Source organism: Corvus moneduloides, chromosome 16 (assembly GCF_009650955.1).
Source record: "Corvus moneduloides isolate bCorMon1 chromosome 16, bCorMon1.pri, whole genome shotgun sequence".
In the NCBI taxonomy this organism is placed as follows: Eukaryota; Metazoa; Chordata; class Aves; order Passeriformes; family Corvidae; genus Corvus; species Corvus moneduloides.
Genome location: NC_045491.1, coordinates 8751061 through 8769070, shown reverse-complemented (window position 1 = coordinate 8769070; position 18010 = coordinate 8751061). Strand labels below are relative to the sequence as shown.

Here is an 18010-nt window from a genome sequence, read left to right as displayed (position 1 = left end):
CATGAGCAGGACACAGCTGGGGACCCTCCTGTCTTCTGCTCTGGTGGCCCAGGGCTGAGGGTTCCTCTGAGCCTCCTGGCACCCATCAGCACCAGCTCAATAGCCCCTGCTTCCTTAGCAGAGAAAATACGCAGGAATTCAAATTCCTGGGATATTACAGATACCCCACCCCTTCTGAGGGTGGGGCATGGCTACACCCAGAGTGAGATGGATGGACGGATGGATGGATGGATGGATGGATGGATGGATGATGTCCTTGCTTGGACGCCCTGGCTCAGACTCTCTGGACAGCATCACAGAAAAGCTGCAAGTTCCTCAAAACAGGATCTGCCTCCCCCTCACAGGGACTCCCTTTGGCTTTTCCTCCCAAAAAAAAGGTGCAGCCTCAGTGTTGTTTGGGATTGGAGGCATAAATGGAGTTGGTAGGAAAAGTCTGAGACTTTCACAGGCTCTAAAGCAAAGCTGCATGAGGGGAAAAGCCAATAAAGATTTATTCCAGCAAAATATGTGAAATAAAAGACACCAGATTTACTGAAGCTGCATGGCTGGAACTCCCATTTTTGGTTAATAAACTGCTTCTTGGTAGAAAAGACTGGAGACAGATGCTGCCTCTTGTTGACATTTTTCCTTCCTCTGACAGATGTTTGGGATATTTAACCCCAGCAGCTGTGATTGTTGTTGATATTACAGGCAATTTGTTGCTTATATGCGGTTTATAAAAATGCTGCAAACACCACTCTCCATCTGCTACGCAGCCTCATGAGAAACATCCCAGTGCTGCTTCTCCTGGATCAGGGCTGCTTGGAAACTGCCTCCGGAAGGGGAAATCAGCCACCTCGAGCCCTTTTTTCCAGTCTTAACCCCCCTTGTATTTGCTTTTTCATATTCATGGTACGAACAGGAGTTCTCCTCCTCCCTGTCCTGGGCAATTCCCTCCCCACCTCGATGGTGGCCACACCACCAGTGGTGGCCACCAGCAGCTGCTCCTCCCACTATCCCAGGCTGCTCCAAGCCCCATCCAACCTGGCCTTGGACACTGCCAGGGATCCAGGGGCAGCCCCAGCTTCTCTGGGCACCCTGTGCCAGGACCCTCACAGGGAACAGTTCCTTCCCAATATCCCATCTATCGCTGATCTCTGTTAATGTGAAGCCATTCCCTGTGTCCTGTCCCTCCATCCCTTGTCCCCAGTCCCTCTCCAGCTCTCCTGGTGCCCCTTTAGGAACTGAAAGGGGCTCTGAGGTCTCCTTGGAGCCTTCTCTTCATCACACCATGAAAGAGAGCCAATGTGAGAACCCAGCTTCCAAGCCCACCTCAAGCTGCACTGGGTGTTTCATCCTTGTCTTTTAACAGCCAAAATTAACAAACAAGTTCAAAACAAAACCCTAAGGTGAACTGTACAACTCCACATTCTTATTTTGCGTTTGAGTCGCTGGGGGCAGAGCAAGCACTGACTTTCCAGAGCTGCAACTGCCTGGGTTTGCTGTGACATTGGTCCTGCAGAGGACATGTCCCAGAAGCCACGTCCCCATGGCAACGTCCCCCCCTCCAGCAATGTCCCACAGACCCTCATGGACAACCCCCAGCTTCACACTGCGAGGTGCAGGCACCCTCTGCCCACAGAGGAGCAGAGCTTTGGTTTGAAGATGAAAGCTTTGGAGCCAAGCACACCAAAATCCCAACTTCTCCCTCTCTGGGAGTAACTCACCCAGGGAAAGCCTCTCCCCCTCCGGCCCCGGGAGCTGCATCCGCGCCACCCGTTCCCTCAGCCGGGAGCCGAAGAGCAGCCCCAGGCTGGCATCGTCAAAGCAGGCGATGCTGGGCACCATGGTCAGCCAGTTCAGGAAACTCAGGTTCCCACTTATGATCAGGAGCACCTAAACAGGAAACAAGGAAGCAGAGAGCGTTGGATCTCCCTAAATGCCAACAAAAACGCGCGGTGATGGATTTTAGCATCCCAACGCAGACCTCGCTGGATTTCCAGGATGGCAAAACCTTCCTGGAGCCCAGGCTCCAGCCCAAATGTGTCCCCCTGGTTCACAGTGTGAGCTCTGCCCACGAGGGATCAGCCAGGGGATAGAGAGACTCGATTTCCACAGCGACTCGATTTCCACAGCGACCTGATTTCCACAGTGCTCCCACAGGAATCACCCACTTCCTGCTTATTCCGAGGGATCCGTGACAGCAACGCTCCTGAAACCCTTCAGGAGGAAATCTTGGAACTTCTAATGAAAGAGCAGCATTAAATATAGAAGTGTGCATTTTAAGAGGCGTTATTTTGGTTCAATTTTAGCTTTTGTTGGCCGTTTAGGAGAGTATCTTGCATGTGGTCTCCCAAAATACCACTCCACAGTATGAACATCAACAGCACAGGAACAATTTCAGTCTGAGGACTTTCAGCCAGTGTTCTGTTAAAAAACCCCATGTTTTCTCATTAAAAATGACAACAAATAAATGTTAAGAACGTGTGATTTCATATTTTATATGACTGGCACCATGGTTCTTGACATGGTGATTTGCAAGTTACAAGTTTTAAAACCCCAGCAGGACTCTCCAGAAAGTCACAGATCGTTAAAAAAAGGAGAGCTCTGACCAATCACAGCAAGGAACAAAAATCCAAACTATTATTTAGTTAAAAAAATAATAATTTATGCTGAGTTGGATAATTATGAGGGGCGAAAAAAAAAGCTATTTCTATCTGAATTCCAGACAGATGTTGGGTCCTGGAAGGGAACGTGTTACACTCAAGGTTTGGGGCTCACCCTTTGACCTGAATGTGATTCAGCTCGATGCATATTAATCAGCCTGGATTCATTATCACACCTCTCACTTGGGGAACTCTGCTCCTGTTCCGAGGTGATTTTGCCTCGTGCAGTTGCAGTTGTGTCAAGAAAATCCTTCTGCTCTTTGCCACTTCTGGTTCCCAGCTCTGCAGGAGCCCCTGGGTGGTCCACGGGAGGGTTTTTCAGGAGTGATTCACCTCTCTTTAGTGCTTGGAAGTCAGAACAGGAGATCTTATTTCCAGCAGCCCTGAAAAATCAGGGGATTCAAAAATAACATGAGTTTGGCGTTTTCTGGGCTGTGGAGGAATCACGGCGCCGACACGTTTTTAATTTCAGCGCTTCTGGCTGAGGCTCGGAGCCCGCGCCAGCTCCTGCTCACAGAGGGTTGATGAGACCATGCACCCCTCAGATCCGCAAGGACAAACCTCAAAGGAATTCCTGCTTCAAAGCCAAAAAACGGCATTTTTCAAACATGCTGAGGGGTGGTGTCCCAGCAAGTGGCTTTTAGAGCGAGTTTTATGTTATTTCATCCTCATGGAATGGTTTGGGTGAGAAGGGACCTTAAACTCAGCCAGTTCCAACCCCAACACTTTCCACTATCCCAGGCTGCTCCAAGCCCCGTCCAGCCTGGCCTTGGACGCTCCCAGGGATCCAGGGGCAACCCCAGCTTCTCTGGGCACCCTGTGCCAGGGTCTCCCCACCCTCCCAGGGAACAATTTCTTCCCAATATCCCATCCATCCCTGTCCTCCGGCAGTGGGAAGCCATTCCCTGTGTCCTGTCCCTCCATCCCTTGTCCCCAGTTCCTCTCCAGCTCTCCTGGAGCCCCTTTAGGCACTGGAAGGGGCTCTGAGCTCTCTCTGGAGCCTTTTCTTCTCCAGGTGAGCACCCCCAGCTCTCCCAGCCTGGCTCCAGAGCAGAGGGGCTCCAGCCCTGGGAGCATCTCCATGGTCTCCTCTGGATTCACTCCAGCAGCTCCATGTCCTCATGCTGGTGGCAGTGCTCCGGGTGAGAGTCACCAGAGCAGAGCAGAGGGACTGATGTGTCCATGGCACCCAGGGTGAAGCTGAACCCCCGCGTCTCCCACAGCGCTGATCCTGTGAGCGCAGCCTCTCCCAGGATTTAGGGATCCACTGCCATACAAACCTTGGCACGCAGCACGTATTTCCCCAAATCCTGCCTTTCCCATGGGAAACCTCTGGAGCTTCCATGTGCTGCTCCCCCTGGCAGCGTGGAGCTGTGCTAGTTCTGGGTGGGATGTTTAATTTTGGATGATTTCCCAGGGCAGATCCCTGTTGGCAGAGCGCGGGGAGCTTCCCTGCTCCTTCCCATCGGCTGCACGAGGAAGGAGAATTCATCCATGCTTCCCACAGCAATTCCAGCCTTTGGGCCACATCACCTTGGCTCTTCCATGCTCCAACCACCATCAAAACCCAGCTGGATCTCCAGACCTCCATCCTCATCCATCCTCTGCTGCTCCCATCCTCAGCCTTGATTTGTGTTCCCCAAGTGTCTTTCCCTTGCTGGACAATATTGGAATTCCCAATTACACCAACCAGATGGGATCAACCCCTGTGGTGATGGGGAGAAATTTTTTATTAAAGCCCAGTATTAATCATGGTAATTGGGGAGGAACTTTGAGGTTATAAAACTACAGCATGTCTAATGAGCGAGCTCCTTCTAGGAGGAACTGAGGGTTTTAATCTAATAATGTCACTTTTATGGATTATGACTGGAGTTTTATGAAGTGTGATATGAAATACAGTGGATTCATGGCTCTCGCTGGATTAATTTGGAAAAGTAGTTTTCCTGGTTCTAGGCCCAAAACCAATTATTCCTCACATTTCTGTCCCCTGCCCCGTTACCAAACCCCTCTGTCAGAAAACGGGCACCTCCAGCCGTAACTTTTTTACGGGTTGGGCTTCTTTGTTTGGCTGGGGTTCGGTTTTTTTTTTGAAATCCCAGATTGTTACAAACATCCAGTAGGCAGAGGAAGCTCATATTCCATGGCACAGGCTGGATATTTGTCCAGGAGGGACAAAAACAAGCTGGAAACTCTTAAACACAGGCGAGGGCTACCTAGAGCTTGTCTTTAGCACGGGGACAGGATCACCTCGCTGGGGCTTCCTGATACCAAGCCATTGGCACAGAAAAGCCAAAATTGGGATGTGTGGAAGGACTATAAATCATTTAATGGAAAAAGGAGACCTCAAGAACCATCCAGTCCTTCCTGCTGCCCCAAAGCAGAGTCTGAAAGTCAAAGTAGAGTCTATTTGTTAAGCTATTCCTAGGAAAATACTCATTTGTGCAGTTTTCCCCAAAAATTTATCATAGGCACAGATAAAAAAATTCTCGTTAAATAGCAGCAACAAGAATATTTCATTTCCCCCCATTATGAATTTAATTTCTTGTTAACTCCTTAATTGGATACTTGCATGAGGATTTAATCTCTGCTGTTCAGTGCAGAAAAATACACAGGAAAATAATCACCTCTGTGCACTTGCTCTGATTTAGACAGGAGATCGTTTTGTGAATCCCAGAGAAATTCAGAGAGCTTTTGGAAGCACCAGGAGAAAAGGGAGCGGGTCAGTTCCTACTGAGGAATCAACCAACACAGAAATGCACAATCTTCACTAAAACCTGTCCTTGGTCTGGGTCAGGCTTTGACCCATTACAAATTGCACTGTCAGGTTTTTGCAATTCCAGGCCTAAATCCCAGGTCTAAAAGCAAGAGGGACCCAAATCCTCTCCATTGCTGTCCCACACCCCACATTTGGGTTTGATCCAAACGTGTCTCCTTCCCAACTGGTTTTTAATTTGTTGCTATATGAGCCACCTACCAGAGTTCCCACAGATTATGGGATTTGACTGCCGAGCATTTCTAGGGATAAGTACTGCTTCCAGATTTTCAATGGAAAAAATGTTAAAGAGAAGCAACGGAGTGAAAGCGGAGTGATTATGGTTTTATATATGTATGTATGTATTTATACACACATCTATCCCCAAATCTCACACTTCAGCACTCCCCCTGCCCTCCAGGTCAGGACCTCCTGGCCTCCTCCTTTCTTCTCAGGGAGAATTCCTTCATGGAAAGGGCTGACAGGCATTTGGAATGCCCAGGGAGCTGCTGGAATCCCATTGCTGGAGGTGTCCAAGGAATACCTGGACGTGGCACTCGGCGCTCTGGGCTGGGGACAAGGTGGGGATTGGGCACAGCTTGGATTTGATGATCCTGGAGAGCTTTTCCAACCTCAGAGCTTCTCTAATTCCACGGACAGGAAGTCAGGAGAAGAATGGACAGACAGGCTCAGTGCACACTCCCCTTCTAAAACCCCCAGGATTGGGGTTGGGATGAGAGACAAATCCAGTGCCAGAGAAGTTAAACTTATTTCATCACTGATCCCAAGACATTGCAGCAAATATTCCTGTTTTGGGAAATTTTATCCCTTTAACTTCATTACCCACGTTCTGTGTGTGAACTGAGGATCAGTCGCTCGCTTTGGGTCTGAAACACAACCAGGCTCATCCTGTCCTGCTCCTGCCGAGCCCGGATGTGGCTCGGAATTCCTGACTTTGACACTTTTATCCTGCACTGCATCTTTGTTATGGAAAATCCCTCTTGGTGCTGGTTGATCCGTTGACTCCTTGCTGGAGGCAACAATTCCACATTAACACAGGACAGGCCAAGAACTGCCCCAGGACTGGTTAGGGAAGTGTTGGACCACTCGGAAATGAAAGAATCATTTTACAGAAGGCAAGAATTCCCTGCTACTCTGCTCTGAATTATCAACATCTTTCCAACCCTTCCTTCCTTAAAGGGGGAAGTTGCCATGAAGACAATCCATGGCAAAAATCTTCCAGCATCTTAAGGATTTTTTACTGAAGGCCAAAAAGCATTTCCACAGAGCAGTGAATCCCAACGAGCTCTTCAGCATCAGAGGAGGAATTTCAGATCATTTCTTCCTGATTTTATTCCAGTTTCCTCCAAAAATTTTAGTGGCAGGCCTCTTAGTTGGTTTAGATTGGATATTAGGGAAGAATTCCTTCCTGGAATCCCTCCAGCCCTGGAGGGATTTCAAAGCTGTGTGGATGTGGCACCTGGGGACATGGGTCAGTGCTGGCCTTGGCTGTGCCAGGAATGGTTGGAACTGATGGTTTGAGAGGCCTTTCCCAACCTAAACCATTCCATGAGGATGCTGACAAAGGGCAGGAAGGCAAGCTTGAGAGTCCTCCAAGTTTTGGATAGTTTCTCCATGGAGAACATGTCACCACATGGAAAGAAGGTGACAAATTAGACAGGGAGACCCTCCCTACAGACCCTCAGCTTTTGAGCTTGTGCAGGGATAACCCAGAACGAATTCCAGCTGCAAACCCAGCCTGGCCCTGCACGCAGGTCCCACCCACAAGGTGCCAACCCAAACCCTGACCTTTGGAAGAAGTCTTGGCAGGTCACCACCACACCTTTCATGGCCATCAGGAGGAAGAGGTAAACCTGATAAAAGGCACCATAGAATTTTGTACAAACATGGGAAAAGCAGAATGGAGAGGACCTCAACCCAAAATTACAGAATCATGGAATGGTTTGGGTTGGAGGGACTTTAAAGCTCACCCAGTTTCACCCCTCTGCCAGGGACACCTTCCATTATCCCAGGCTGCTCCAAGCCCCACCCAGCCTGGCCCTGGACGCTCCCAGGGATCCAGGGGCAGCCACAGCTTCTCAGGGCACCCTGTGCCAGGGCCTCCCCACCCTCCCAGAGAGGAATTTTTTCCAAGTGCAAGTCAGGTTGTTACAACCAGGGCACTGCAGCCCTTCCCGGCATCCCAGCAGGACCCTGCTCCCTCTGGCACACAGCAAGGAATGCTGATGTCCTACAACCAGCACAGAGCTCCACAGGAGCTGTTGGAAAAACGCCTCGGGATCCATCCCCAGGATGGGAGCACTGGAAAAGCTGCTGTGCGTTGTTCCCTCGTGTACTGGTTTGAAAACAAACCAGTGGGAGGCACCAAGTCAGAATAACAATTTAATGGAAATTAAAGAAAAGGAAAAAAATGTAAAAGAAAACACTGGTTCAAACTGACAGAGTCAAAATACAACCTGAGTCCCTGTTAGGCAGGGTGGTGGTAGCAGTCTGGTAGAATGGTGGCTGCAGTCCTCTGAAGCGGTGATCCTGTAGTAAAGGGGTCTGCTCTTCCTCAGAAAGTCCAATGGTGGCTGTGTAGCTCCTGTCCTCTGGAAATCCAGTGGAAAAGGTTGTCTCTGGTGTTCAGAGTCCCAGATTATATCCATGATGGGATGCTTGGTTCCTCCCTTTGGGTGGAGCATCTCACAATGGTGTGATGAGTCATGAGGCCAAGTGTTGATTAGGCTCATTAACAGAAGATGGTCCGGAGGGAGTTATCTCTGAGTCAGGCGGCAGGACAATGATGGGCCATTAACAGAAAGATAGGCTGGGGGGAGGAGGCAAGGAAACACTGCCCCACCTGATTTCAACAGCTCATGAGGATGGTGATAGAATACACTGCAGCCCAGGACACCTCGGAGCAGGCCTGGGTTCCTTCAGTCAGCGCGAGGGCAGCGCTGGTTCCGATGAGCTCATTCCAGCCGTGAAGTCCAACAGCTCCTTAAAAAGTCCCTGCATCCATTAATGCTCCAAGTGTTCCGCTAACCAGCTCCATGCTGCCCGTTAAAAGCACTTTTATGGCACGTGCAGAGCTGAAGTCCAGCAGAAGGGCTCTGCTCCGGTGGTGCCTCCACGTGGAGATGTTGGAAAGAGCCCCACGAGCTCCAGAGGGACCTCATGCTCTGCCCTCCATCTGCCTCCTCCACAGGGAGAGCAGCTTGGGAAGGGTTTTTTCCAATCAGAAGTCGTGGATTCATCAAAATATACAATGGGCCAGGCTCAGCTCTGAGCACTTTGCCCAGGATGCCTGGAGACCATTCTGCTTCATGGGACACCTTCCATTAGACCAGGTTACTCCAAGCTCCATCCAGCACTTCCAGGGATAGGGCAAAATGATGGCAAAGAAACTGAAAGCACTGATCTGACTCTAAAAAGTGATTGAATTGTGGGTGGTTTTTTTGTCAGCACAGCTTTAGGTCTTTCCAAAGTATGAAGTTTTGATTAATTTTTGCCTGTTTTGGTTAAAACCAGCAGATGGTTTGTGATACCAAAATCAACTTCCTTCTTGAAAAGTGAGGGACGCACCCACGGACATTTTTTTCACAGCTTCCTTTCAAACCAGTTTCCAACTGGAGCTGGACACCCAGGAAACAGCTTTAAAAAATAATCATAAATATTTTGGATGGCACTGGCAGGACTGGGCAATTCCTGCCTATTCAAGTTGTTCTGGGAGCTTTTTGCTCCAGGTTTTTATTTTCCCTCTCTGCTGAGCTCTGCTCCATGCTCGGCTATTAAGACATCATAAGAAAAATTCCACCACGGCAATGAATCATTAACTGTCACCATTTTCCAGAAGGTGCAAATTTAAGGTTATAAAACTGTCAAACCCCCAAACAGTTACACGGGGGAGGTTGTGCTGTTGGCTGGATGTGCCTCTGGAAGGGGATGCAGACAAATCCCAGTGGAGCTGGGATGCAGCGCCTTGGGAACAGCCAGGGCACATCCATGGCAGAGACCATCCCTGTGGGAAACCAAGTGGCTGCCAAGAGGGGCTGGGGGCTTGTCCCTGTGACCTACCCTGAGGTGGGTGTTAGTTGGAATCATGGAATTGTTTAGGTTGGAGAAGCCCTTTGAGATCAAGACCATTCCCCCACCATAGCTGAGGCCAGCACTAACCCATGTCCCCAAGTGCCACATCCACATGGCTTTGAAATCCCTCCAGGAATGGGGATTCCACCCTGGACAGCCCTTTCCATAGAGAAATTCCTCCCTAATTTCCAACCACGTGCAAACCAAAGCAAAAAGCAGATGGTCACTTACTCAAGTGGTGAAATGAGGGCCCTCTAGTTCTACACGGTGGCCAGGATGAGGAATTCCACCCCAGGCATTCCCAGCACCTCGGTCCTTCCCAAAAGGTTCCAGGCACGCAGATTTTGGAGGCTGGAACCAGCCCTCAACTCCATGGGGCCTTTCCCACCGGCTTCAGCAGGACCCAGACACCGCAAGGACCAACTCTGGCCTTAGTCAAACCACAAACACCATTTTCATTTGCCATTTGTGCTGCAGAGCCGGGATTATCCCCTAATACCAATACACAGGAAAAGAAGGATTCAGGAAAAGCACTTTTCAGCTGTGTAGAAATAATCCTGGTTTGAGGTTTAATTACAGCCTGGAATGGGCTGTCAATAGGCACCAATCAATAACTCAGTTACACAGAACTCCCCTGTAATTAACGCTGGATGATTACTGAGTGATCAATAATGAAGTGGAACATCATCAAGACTAGAAAGTGAATATTCGTCCAGAATATCCTTCTCCCTACTAATTAGGACATTCTTCACCAGGAGATGTGTGGGTTCAAAATTCCCTCTGCGAGAAATGATGTGAATTAAACCCTGCTCTCAAATCCTGGATCAGCCCAAAGTCACATGGAACTGTTTATATTCCTTGATTGAAAGAATGCTAAAACACTTCTGGCAAAAATGCTTCCATTCCCTTTCCCCATCCAGGCACTGCAGGCTCCTTTGAAAATCACTTTTTCTGCAATATTTAGATGTATTTAACAATTGCCAAAATCAGAGCAAACCAAATTTTTTTGGGGAAGGAGAGAAGGAGAACACATCAGAACAAAAATCTATTCTGATAGCAACCATTTTCACCAATCCAGGTCTTGGTAAAATTTGGATGAAATTGGTATTAAAGACAGAATATGGGGAAAACAATGTTCTCGGGAATAAATATTGATGGGAATGCTGAGTATGGCCAATCTCAGACAGCCCTGGCACAGAGAAACGGGATCTGTGTCACAACCCCCTTCCAAAACAATTCAGATCCAAGGTTTTGGTTTCACCAGTTGTGGAGACTTCTGCAACAGCTGCACTGGGACTCTGCTCCCCAAATTCAAGCCCAACACAGATTCAAACCCATCTCTGCCTTTTCAAGCTAAAAGGAAAGGACACGACCACATCCGCAGGCACAGGGAAAAGGCAAGGAAAAAGTCAAGGATGTCACATCTGATCAGCCTGACACCAGGCTGGAAAACACTGATGGCTTCCCTGATTTGGATCTTTCTGCAGCTCCTGTCCTTGCCTCGTTAAATCCATAATTTTGGGTAACTTTAAGCTCTCAGCAACATCTGCAGTGAAATATTTAACTTGGGTTGGCTACTCGGTGTCACTGGAAGCCAAGGCTGGGTGCATTTCCAGCTCTGGGATGACCTGGATTTTTCCAGCAAACCAAGAGCACGTTCATGGGGAACACACGGAGCTGATCCCTGATCCCTGAGCCCGTGGGCTCCTGAGAGCCTGGGAGAAATGGGAAACAGTTGTGGTGTGAAAACACACCAGGAAAACCCAGCCCGGTGCTCTGTCTGGGGCTGGGCAGCATTTGATTTCAATAAAGCCAGGCTGCAAAAGCCTGGAGGATAAAAAACCGTGAAGGACTGGATGTAAAAATTTTATGGAAATGCTAAAAAAAAAAAGAGGAGAAATGTGAAGCAAGGGCAGAACAGCCACCATGCCTCGGTGAAGGGCCTTTGCAGCAAGACATCGGCTCTGTCCCAAATCCTTCCCTCAACCCTGATGGAAAATGGCTTAAAACTTAAAATAAATATGTCAAAGAATCATGAGCTGGGAGAGACCCACGAGGATCATTGAAGTCTTTGGTAACACCCTGGCAGAGATTCCCAGTGAAGCTGTGGTTGCTCCCGGATCCCTGGAAGTGTCCAAGGCCAGGTTGGACGGGGCTTGGAGCAGCCTGGGACAGTGGAAGGTGTCCCTGCCCAGGGCAGGGGTGGCACTGGATGGGCTTTAAGGTCCCTTCCAGCCCAAACCATTCCAGGATTCCAAGTCCCACTCCAGGCTGTAACCACCCAGCCCACTGGCACATTTAAATTACAAAATGCCCACCCACTGGACATCGAGCCCTTGTTAAATTTTCCAAGTTAAAAGAAGAAAAAGAGGGATAAAAAGGGCATTTTCCCATTTTCCTTCCATCCCAGATGGCAGCTTAGCAATCCCTGAGCTGTCAGAGGTGGGGACTAAATAAACAGCAAATGAAATGTACCCTGGGCAAAACCAGAGATGCTTAAGAAAACAGAAAATGTGTTAAAAATCACATTTTTATGCTGCCATCTGCAGCAGTTTCTTTTCAGCCTTACTCATAATTCCAGTTACAATGGGAGCGAGGTGTAAATTATGAAATGATTACAAAAAAAAAAAAAAAAGAGTTTTTTCAGCTTTTGCCTTCTCTAAGCAGTTGGTTCTACGTGGGACAAAATGATGCTGGGATGGAGGCAGGGAAGATCATGTGGAACCCCGGAGATGGGGATGCTCATTGCTCCAGCCCTGCTGGGGGGAACTTTTATTTATATGGATTTATTTACTTCTAGGAATCTGAAATAAACCTCCAATACAGGGATTGATGGAGTCTGTTCAGCACTAGACAGGAATAGAAGCCAAAAGAAACCCAAATCCTCCTTTTAGCTCTGCAGAGGAAGACCAGGTGCTCCAAAAGGATGGGATGTAATAAACTTGGAGCTGTTTATCTCCCAGGTTGCCGCCTGCACAAACGGCAAATTAGGATTTCAGGGCTGCCTAAGGAGCCTGGCTCTGTCAGGTTGAGCGTTCTGGCTCAAGGAGAGCCTGGAGGTGCAGCCACAACCCGACTGCACTACGGTGACACACACAGACACACAGAAGCGCAGACAGACAGACGGACAAACAGACGGGGTGCGCTCCTCACCCGAGGGAGCCCTCCCCGAATAGGGTGGGAAGGCACACAGGCAGAGGTGGAGAAGGGGGAGAGAGAGAGGGAACTCTCCTCCGTGTGAGTTCCACACAGAAGGTTCACTGAGGTGAAATCCTGGAGGCAGAGACAGAGAGCCGAGGAGCCGAGGGTGTCCAGGGATTTTATAGCGGGGAGAGGAAAGGCAGGGAAAAGGGATACAGCAAATGGGATACGTGACAGGAGGTGGGGTTGAGGGCAAGGGAACCAATGGGAACAACACACAGGAGGGATTTAGGGAGGGAATCAATGGGGTGTCGAGTACTACAGAACTTTCTAGAATTAACACATATTAACTTCAGGGAAATTAATATTAACAAACTTATACATAAAACAGGGAGGAGAAAACACGAACCTATCGTACCAACTATGTAAACTGCGGAACTGGGGGATTATGGGCTCTCACCCTGACTACAGAGTGAGGCATTAAACTTCGGGGTCTGATCACCACAGCTTGGTGTCTGTTGGATCTTCAGGGGCCAGGGTGGCTGCAGCCACCTGCACCACCCCATGGCTCCTCCTGGGAGCTTTGAAGATCCCAGCCGTAGGAGTGCAGCGGGTATTTCCTGGTAGCCTCATCCTCCTTTTCCCAGCCTGGATTTGGCCCGTGGCAGATGGGATCACATGAGCTGTCGATCCCGGAGGATGCTGGAGAGGAAGCAGAAAATGCCACCCACTTGCAAGGTCACAGCTGCAAGATCCCTGCTCATGCTGCTGCACTGATGGCTTACATATGAGAGGAACCTTGGAAGAGGAATGAAAACACAGGGATATTCCAGGCTGGATATTCCAGGCAGAGCTGTCACCAGAGGGGGAACGCTGCCCTGACAAACACCCAGTGGCAGCTGTGCTGTTATCAGGGAAAGATGCTCCCCTGGAAAAATGCTGCACAGGGCTTGAGGTTTTCCAGCTCCAAGGAATCTGTAGCAGAGGATGAAGTGCAGCTGCCTGTCCGTGAGGAAGTTCCTGCTCTCCACAGTGACTCATCCCACAAAACCCAAGGGCATCCACATCAGCCACGGGGCTCACTTTCAAAGGTTACTCATTATTCACCCACAAATTAGGTTTGTCAACAGAGGGGAAGAGCAAAAATCCACCATTGCCTCATCCTGTGATTCCAGCAGCCTCATCCAGCAACGTGGATAATGAGCTCCTCTGAGCCAGGTGCCAGAGTGACACTGGGACGGAGACTGGGAATGAGACTCCGGCGCAACAGAACGTGCCAGGCACTGCCTGGTGCTGCTGGAGGAGCACTGGAAAGGGACTGATGAGAAGGGGCAGGGATCTGAATGCTCCCAGGCTGCTGAGCTGGGAAAAGATGCAGGGAGGTGGGAAAAGATGCAGAAATCTTGGCTGTTCCAGTTCTTCTGCACCATCCCCACAGTGCTCACAGCTTTGGCAATGTGTGCACAGCCAGTGCCAGGTCAGGACATGGGATCAGGAGCAGGACAGAGGCACCTGGAGAGGTGAGAGTGGATCTGCCCAGGTGTCCTGGATGGATTCTGCAAGGGGAATCTGCGCTGCAGCCCTGGAAGGTCCTGCTGGGTGGGCATCTCCATCCTGGACCTTCAGGCTACGGACTTGTTGTTACAGAAAGTTTCTGTCTGGCTTTGTAACTTAATTTCTCCTGACAGCGAGAAGGAACCCTGAAGGTTTCTGCAAACTGAACTGTTTACAGGCCAGTGCCAAAGCCAGAGCCGGGGCCAATGTGGGCTGGGAGCAGCAATCCCAGAGTTCCAGAATTCCCTGCCGGAGCACAGGCCGTGCCACAAGGCATTAATCTCCCAACGCACCATTTGGGCCTGGAAATGTCGGCGTGACAGAGCCGTGAGTGGCCCAGACAGCACGGAGGGAAGTGAAACCAAGCGGCAAATTACAGCTCTGCCCAGGATTTTCCAGACGGGATCCCACAGAGGTATTTCCCAGCGCTCCCAGCTGTGGTCAGAGCTGCTCCTTTCTGGCGTCTTGCGGTGGCAGCGCCGCTGTCACGGTGCTGGGGCTCGCTGGGCCTGGGCAACATTGGGCACTGTCACCAGGGAACACCAGTGGTGCCAGCCCAAGAGACAAGGGGGACTGGCATGGACCCAGAGAACTCCTCTGGAGCCAGCCCAGAGGTGTCTCCTGGTCCTGAAGACCCTCAGGGCTCCCAGTTTCAGCCTTGCCCTGGACAAGGAATGATCTGGGAGCATTCATGAAGGAACTGTGATAGCTGGCACTTCTCTAGTGCCAGATCCTAACGGGCTTTCCCAGCTCAGGATGGCAAGAGAGGGACAAGAAGAGCAGCAGGTGTGACACAGCACCCATGGAGACGGGAGCAGAGCCACCTGAGCCTCACCCAGCCACTCATCTGCAGCCACCTCAGCTCTGGGAGATCCTTAACCCCTGGCTGAAGACACCTCACACCCACTCCTGACCCGACCCTGGCACAGAAATCCCTCCACGTCCCCAAACACAATCACTTTTCCCAACTTGCCCGTATTGTCAATAAAAGCACAGGTTATTTTGGCTGCCACACGCTGGGGGTTTGCACTCAGTTAGAAACTACTGCAAGGGAGGAAAAGCACCAGGAGAAGCAGCAGAACCACCAAGTCCATCCCTGGAACACCTTCCAAGCAGGACATGTCCCCCAGAGCATGGCCAAGGGCAGGGAGAGCCCAGGAGAACCATCACAAGGACTCTTATCACAGCAGTGGCTGCATGTGGAGTATTTCATTTGGCACCCTTTGGAGCTCTCATAATCTTTTCCTTTATGATTAATATTAAACAAGTCATATTCCTTATGGAATTTCCTAACCCTGTCTGTTTATATGTTTCTCTACATCAGAGTTAATATTTTAAGATCGCCTCTCTCTTTTTTCTCTTTTATTTCACGTTCATCTGTTTTTCCTCATTTTATAAATCAGGTTTCTTGTTTAGTAGTCATGACAACATCTGCCTGCGGTGGTTACACCACAGCCTGGGGCTTTTTATTTTCTTTTCTCCCCCCAAGCTGCCTTAGGAAAAGAAAAAAAAAAAAATCCTTTAAATAAATAAAAGCATAAAATGAAAGGGGCAAGTTCGGAACCGCCTCCTCCTCTTTTCCCTCCAATGACCCACTTCAACAAGACTTCCCAGCATGGTGGGTGAGGATTCATTTGGCTTTAATCCTGCAAAGTCTTATCCACTTAGTTCACTTCGATGGGAATACTCGGAGCACATCAAGTCAAACACATATGAAAGTCTTTAAAACCTTGAGGTCTGGGCCTGAGAGGCACAAAAGCAAATAGCTGGAGTTGCATTTTCCTTCTGGGCGTTGAGCTCTGCACAACAGCGAGAGGGTTGGGGTGGGATGGGGTGGGATGGAGATGTGCTGCTCCCAGGGGAAGGATGGGGTCACTTCCAGGAGATGCTGGAGTTCAACATCACCCTCTCAACAGGGACCACCGCATGGACCACCATGGATCCAGCCACCACAGCCACCCCATGGCTTTGGCATCTCCCTTGCTCTGGATTCCCAAAAACCCCAGTGGCTGGAGGGAGCAGGATCCACCTCCACCCTCTTATTTCAATCAAACCCTGCCAGGACAACCTGGAGATCAGGCAAAGGAATTCCAAGGCAAAGGAGCATCACACCACCAAGGACATCCCTAAGATCTAGGGAATATTAAGGAATAGCTTTTTTTTTCCTAAATTGAGTCTTTCAGGATGCTGGGAACCAGTAGCTTAGAGGGAATTTAGGCTTTTGGAAAAATAGGAGTGCGTTTTATTTTAGAGTTCTCCCACGAGCACAGCAAGTGGCCATGGAGTTATGGATCTGTGCTTGCCTGTGGAAAGACACCACTAAAATTCCGTGGGGTGTTTTACACAGGGAACCAGGAGATGGCCGGGAACACTGAGAGCAACCCTGAATCCAGGGGAGGCAACGAGGAAGGGAAAAGGCCGGGAATTTAACAAAGGCAGATGAACCTTTAATGCAGCAGAACCTCTGGGAGCCTTGAGACACTGTGTCCAGATGTTCCGAGGTCGCTGTAACCTGACTCCAAGAAGGAAGAGGATGTATTCCTTAAAATTCCCCGTGGTGCTTTAATTTACTGCAGTCTCGCAGAGGCCGCATGTGGTGATCACAGGTGGGGTTTCACACTGACCATAAACGTGGAGTTGGGGGCAAAAGACTCCAATCCTTTCAGGTTTGCCTGCCAAGACGGTTGAGGAACAGACTTCCATGAAAACATCTCCCTTTCCCTGGGCTTCAGGGGCCAGAGGAAAACACTCCAACAGAGATTTTGCAGCACCAAGGACCCTCTCACTGAGAGCAACCAGGACCTGAGACTGCCCAACAAGGACTTGATCCCTTCCTGCCTGGGTGGAGAAGGGGAATTGGGAAGGAACACAACATTTTGAAGCTCCAGTTCTTATCTGTGGGCATGTTTTTTTCCAAATAACCCCAGGAAAACGATCCCTCTCCATCTTTAGGACCCCACTGTCCCTGCAATATCGACCCTGCAGCATCTCCAGCATGATCCCACTGCCCCTGGAATCCCAGAGATGGAGCTGATTTGGATGCACTGGGTTTCAGGGTGCCCCCCTCAGCAGCCCCTGACCCTTTTACCTTGGCTCTGCTCCCTCTGAGGTTTCTGGCTGCAGGACTGATCTGTGTTGGATAGTGAGAACGGGCAGATTTGCCCTTGTTGCTCCAGAGGGATTTGTGTGGGGATTACAACTGCTTTTCAAGGGCTGGCTATGGAATAAATGACATTATTGATGCCATAAAAGTAATCCCTGTCTCTTTCCCACCCTCCATTCCTGCCATTCCCAAACCCATCCAGTCAATGCAATCTGATTCGTTTTTCCAGAGGAAATTTTGCAATTCCTGTTGACTGCAATATCCTGAGTTTGGTACTGCTCCTGGATTTTGGCAGCTTCTCTCAGGGTGACCGTGATGTAGAACCTGGTCTAGTGGGCGTGTCCCTGCCCAAGATGAGTTTTAAGCTCCCTTCCAATCCAAACCACTCCAGAATTTTATGGAATTCCTGTCTCTTTCTGCTTGTTCACTCACAAAGTGTGGGGAATCCATCCACGAGCCATCCCAACCATCACTGCCACGCCACACTGGCCAAAATTTGGGACAAAACGTTCCCAAATTGCTCTTTTGGTGCACTTTTCTCCCAGACTTCCTCCATGCACCCCCTTGTATCCATGATTTCTGCAAAGAGGGCACTTGCTTCCTCAGCCTTTCCGAAACTGGCACCCATCTGGGATTTCTCCCTGCTTCCAGGCTTTTCTAATCGGAGCAGGGTGGAAATGTAAAGTGCTGCTTCTCTCCCTGAACAGCTCCACGTGTGGACAC

General features: G+C 49.7%; 1 protein-coding gene across 3 annotated transcripts in view; it reads right to left on the bottom strand.

The window, feature by feature from the left end:
• The window catches only part of LMF1 (lipase maturation factor 1), a 151157-nt gene that overhangs the window by 19066 nt on the left and 114081 nt on the right, over positions 1–18010 (bottom strand). For all 3 annotated transcript variants that reach the window (XM_032125490.1, XM_032125488.1, XM_032125489.1), the window contains one exon: positions 1707–1875. In XM_032125490.1, coding sequence (XP_031981381.1) covers positions 1707–1875 — 169 coding nt within the window. The remainder of the gene's footprint in view (positions 1–1706; positions 1876–18010) is intronic.